The sequence below is a fragment of the Apium graveolens genome, chromosome 2 (assembly GCF_009905375.1).
Source record: "Apium graveolens cultivar Ventura chromosome 2, ASM990537v1, whole genome shotgun sequence".
Taxonomy (NCBI): Eukaryota; Viridiplantae; Streptophyta; class Magnoliopsida; order Apiales; family Apiaceae; genus Apium; species Apium graveolens.
The window spans coordinates 277,334,492-277,338,796 of NC_133648.1; the positions used below are offsets into that span (position 1 = coordinate 277,334,492).

At 34.8% G+C, this 4,305-nt stretch overlaps 1 protein-coding gene across 1 annotated transcript; it reads right to left on the bottom strand.

Annotated features, from left to right (window-relative positions):
* Positions 1-211: 211 nt before the first annotated feature.
* On the bottom strand, positions 212-3,825 carry LOC141708516 (F-box protein CPR1-like). The gene is made up of 2 exons (XM_074512179.1): positions 2,383-3,825; positions 212-659 (listed from the first exon to the last, which is right to left on the bottom strand). The coding sequence occupies exons 1-2, from the start codon at positions 3,494-3,496 to the stop codon at positions 643-645; spliced, it is 1,131 nt and encodes a 376-aa protein (XP_074368280.1). The 5' UTR covers positions 3,497-3,825; the 3' UTR covers positions 212-642.
* Between the last annotated feature and the right edge of the window lie 480 nt (positions 3,826-4,305).

A 4,305-nucleotide genomic window follows, 5' to 3' on the forward strand; every position in this document is an offset into this window, starting at 1 on the left:
GAATTCATAACTTTTCATTTGGTTGTAATAGGATTCAAGAAGCATGTATAAAATTCCATAAAATAATTTTTAATTTTCGAGCACCTATTTTGAGGTATCCATTTGATATTTATTATGACTTTAGTGATTCAAATGATATCCCATTAAGTTTGATGATAAAACTGATATATGGTATTCAGTGATCACTTTGATATTTAACCCATAACAAATGTGACTAAAAGATTACTTAGTGAGGAGAACTGATTTCAGAGATATCACTGAAGGGTTTATACAGCCATGTAACATAACTACACAAGTAAACGAAAGATATCACTGTGCCAAAGAGCTCAATGAAATGAAGCAAGAACCATGAATGTGCATAGGTAACTGCTAAAATACACCCAGAGTCTGATCAAACAAACAGAATATCTCACTCGTAACGAAATCTAAACACTTAAGAGAAGAATCCCATTTACTTCTGATCAAACTAACCACAACCAACAAAGCAAGTTAATACACAACAAACCCATCCATTGCAAGGGTCTAGTACTTTCAATCCTTTATAGCCATTAGATTTTCTCTCAAATATGAAGCATTAAGCAAAGAAAGATCGCAACAGCTCTGCTACTAATTGCTCTTCACTTGAAGCATTGCGCTTAGCTTCTAGTCAATGGAAGTTCCTGCAATATGTTAGATAGATACATGAACATCAAGCAAGATCTTTAAATGTTAAAGCTACAGTTATGCAATCACAACACTAACTAGAGGCAAGTGGCTACAGAACATATGTACAAATATATAACAACTGAATTAAGCATTATATTATTATTAACCTGTTCAAACCCCAGGTTCATTCTTTTATGGACGGAAAAACTTAATTAGCTACAAATTGATATGCTACAAAGAGATGTTTTCAAAACTAGCACCAACTCCAAGGTGTCATTAAAGAAAAAATAGAGCTGCTTTTCATTTATTATACATTGGAAAATCTAGTTAAGGTTTGGACAGGACGTTCCAAACCACATTTACAATTAAGACTTGATATAAAATATAGTCATGGATTCTTCTAATTTTCCTTGCACTCCTAATACTGGCCGTTAATGCTGGAAAAAAGCTGTAAACATAGATTTCATTGTGTCAAATATAACTATACCGGACCATATTTTAATAGTGGATATAGACAACAAAACAAGGCAATATGTAAGCACAAATCAACATTCAGACTATACTGCTCGAGTTTCTTCCTTTGTTGGCATGTGGTAAATAGAATTTACAACATAGGGACATAAGATGAAATACACAACTTCGAAATATCTTAGGGCTAAGGAAATATTCAATTGAAAGAAAATGTTAGGTTGCTAGCTAAACAATTTTTTTATGTAAGGTGAACTAATCACTGTAACTGTTAAATGCTGCCATTTAGATCACCTAATGATAGATTGGTAAACACCAACAGATACGCTGATGATTAGGTCATGGGTAGTAAAATTCACCAGAGCTCAGATCTCATAACTGCTATTTCACATATATCTTAGGTTTCTATAAATTATACATACAATCATGAGCCAGATTGATTGAGCTGAGATGTTTTTGACGGTACTCATTTTCATTTTTCATTAGATTTTTTGGGGTTAGCAATTTCCTTTGGCTTCCTAGCACTTTATTATGTAGAGAAATGACTTAATCAATAGAGAAGCTGAGTGATGATAGCTTTTACTTCAAGTGCTTGTGGGCAAAGGAGAAAAAGTGGTTACATTTTCCCCCACGGGTAGAGACTACCAGTCACGCAATTTAAATAAAAAACTGAATACTATTCCAAGTCCCAATATATAGTTATCTGCTCTCTTTACATGTAAAATATAAAAAAAGAAAAAAACAGCATAACAAATAATTAGATCTCTCAAGCGTCCTGTAACAAAATTTCTTTACATGTTTATTCAAAATCTCACTTGGGATTTAAGGAGCTTTTCCGTCACCAGAAAGTTAAGTGATCATATGGATATATATAATATGTGTGTGTGTGTGTGATATTAGATTGCTCAAGGGTATATATCTATGTTATATAAGAAGCTTTAAGTCGTCATATAACTGAGAAAATTTCTGCCAATGTGTACCAGCAATGCAATTACAAGTAGAAGAAGGACGCGACTCTTCCACACAACCAAAGAACAAATGAGATGAAGCAAGAACGAAGAATATGCATAGAGAATGGCTAGAAAAGCAGCCCAGACCAGAACTATTCAATTAACCATTGTACTTGAGTGATACAAACCCTAACAAAAATAAATATGAGAATGATAAACGTACCAATATATCATAATGGAACAGGCCGTGAAAATGAGAAAGTGCTGAATAACAATTAAGTTGAATTCAAAAGTATATACAAAAGTGTTGCTAATTTACCTCTAGATCGTTTCTTCCCTGCTAATGACTTAGTTGGCATATTACCCAGCAGTTCAAAACCATTGAGTGAAACAAGCGTCTGTGTGTATTTTACAGTTGCATAAACATTTTCTCGAACATAAAGTTTGGTCTTTTCCGTCTCATAGTCATACGAGATATGGTGTGTGAAGATACTGTGATTAGGTACCATTCTTCCATAAAAATTTCCCGCACCCAAATAACAATATAGCCATAAATGCGAGCCCGGATAAGCGTTGATCCTGAACTTTTTAGTCCACCGCATCCGGCCAGAAACATCATCCAACGTCCATAAAAAAATTCCTTCTGCATCACCAACAGATTTAAAAACAATACCAACAGAACCTTCGAAATCAAGGACATTTGACATATCTTTTCCAAAAAAACCAGGGACTGGAACTAGCCCAAAAACCTCCCTATGCAAATCAAATGTGATCAGTCCACTCCCACTCTTGATATAGAGAACCCCGTTAACAACTATATCAGTCTGTCCGAATCCATTCAACTTTCTCATAATAGGATCCTCAAATCGTCTCCAAGAATCGGTATTTGTGGAATACAAATACACTTTCCGCATAAAATCCTTTGAATTTTCATACACCATCTTGAGGACCTTGTAGTGATCGGAGATAGAATCATAACCAAACACTACCTTATCATATCTAAGCAAGCATCGCGGGCGATGCCTGGCAGCAGGAGGAAGTTTCTTGAACTCCCCGATTGACGGATTCCAAAGGTAGATAGCATCATTATCATCACATAAACAGATAATACCATTATAAGAACAACTTACAACATCACATTTCTCGAAAATGTGAGGCAGCACAAGACGAGGAAAAGGATTAATAACAAGATTTTTATTCCAAAGGCTTGCAGAATATCCCCCAGGATAATCAATAATGAGTAATGTGGGAGTCATAAGGGCACGGTGGAGTTGAGACTCAACGAAAAGAGGGTTCGAGATCACGGATAGCCATGTCTTGCAAACGGACTTGCATCGAAGCAAAGATTTGACTCCAAGTCTCAAGAAAATATTGGTAAAAAGCTCTTCGGGTAAATACACAGCAAACTTCTTTTGAGACATTTCTACAAACATATACCAAGCAATCTTCTCCTCTGCCTCAGACAAGGGTTTCGTGTATCTTTTTAATGCAAATCCAGATGAGAGGTTTCAAGAATGCTTCGTATTCACAGGGATTGGAGAGAGAGAGAGAGAGCCTAAAAAGGGGAAGGGGAGAGAATAGAAGCGAGAGCAGAGAGAGAGAGAGAGAGAGAGAGATTTTGTGTGTGTCTCTGTACTGCAAATCGTAAAAAGAAGGAATTTAATGATCGATGAGTTTTCAGAATGGGAGGGGGGAAAATACGAGTCGGCTACTCTAGTTTGTCGAAAGCAGTTGCGACTGAATTCTCAGATTTAAGTTGAAGTCCCTGTCCCAGAGTAAAAAAAGGTCAATTTAAATTTCTATTTGGGTGTACTGTATATCACAATATCTCATTTTGGAATTTAATTTACATGAAAAAATAATAAAAATATCTCTTTTTAAAAAAATTGTGACAAGAATACCTTTTTAAAAAAAATTTGGCCAAAAATACATTTAAGTTGAATATCATTAATACGCATTTAACAAATGGATAATTTGTGTTAAAAATGTTTTTAAAAGAAAATATAATAGAGATACGCATTTCAGCCTTTGACTTTTGGTGATACGCATTTGGCAAATGCATATTTTGTGTTATGTTTTTTTTTGTTTTTTCCTTAATACTCATTTCTCAAATGTGTATTAGACTTACTCATTTCTCAAATGCTTATTAGAGGGGTATTTTTAGCCATAGACTTCAAATAATGGTATTCTTGTTACAATTTTTCAAAGAAGGGTATTTTTGGCCATTACCCCCTAGTTAGGT

Bases quoted from the DNA above. Each gene is read 5' to 3' on its own strand.
- LOC141708516 (XM_074512179.1), bottom strand. From the start codon at position 3,496: ATGTTTGTAGAAATGTCTCAAAAGAAGTTTGCTGTGTATTTACCCGAA.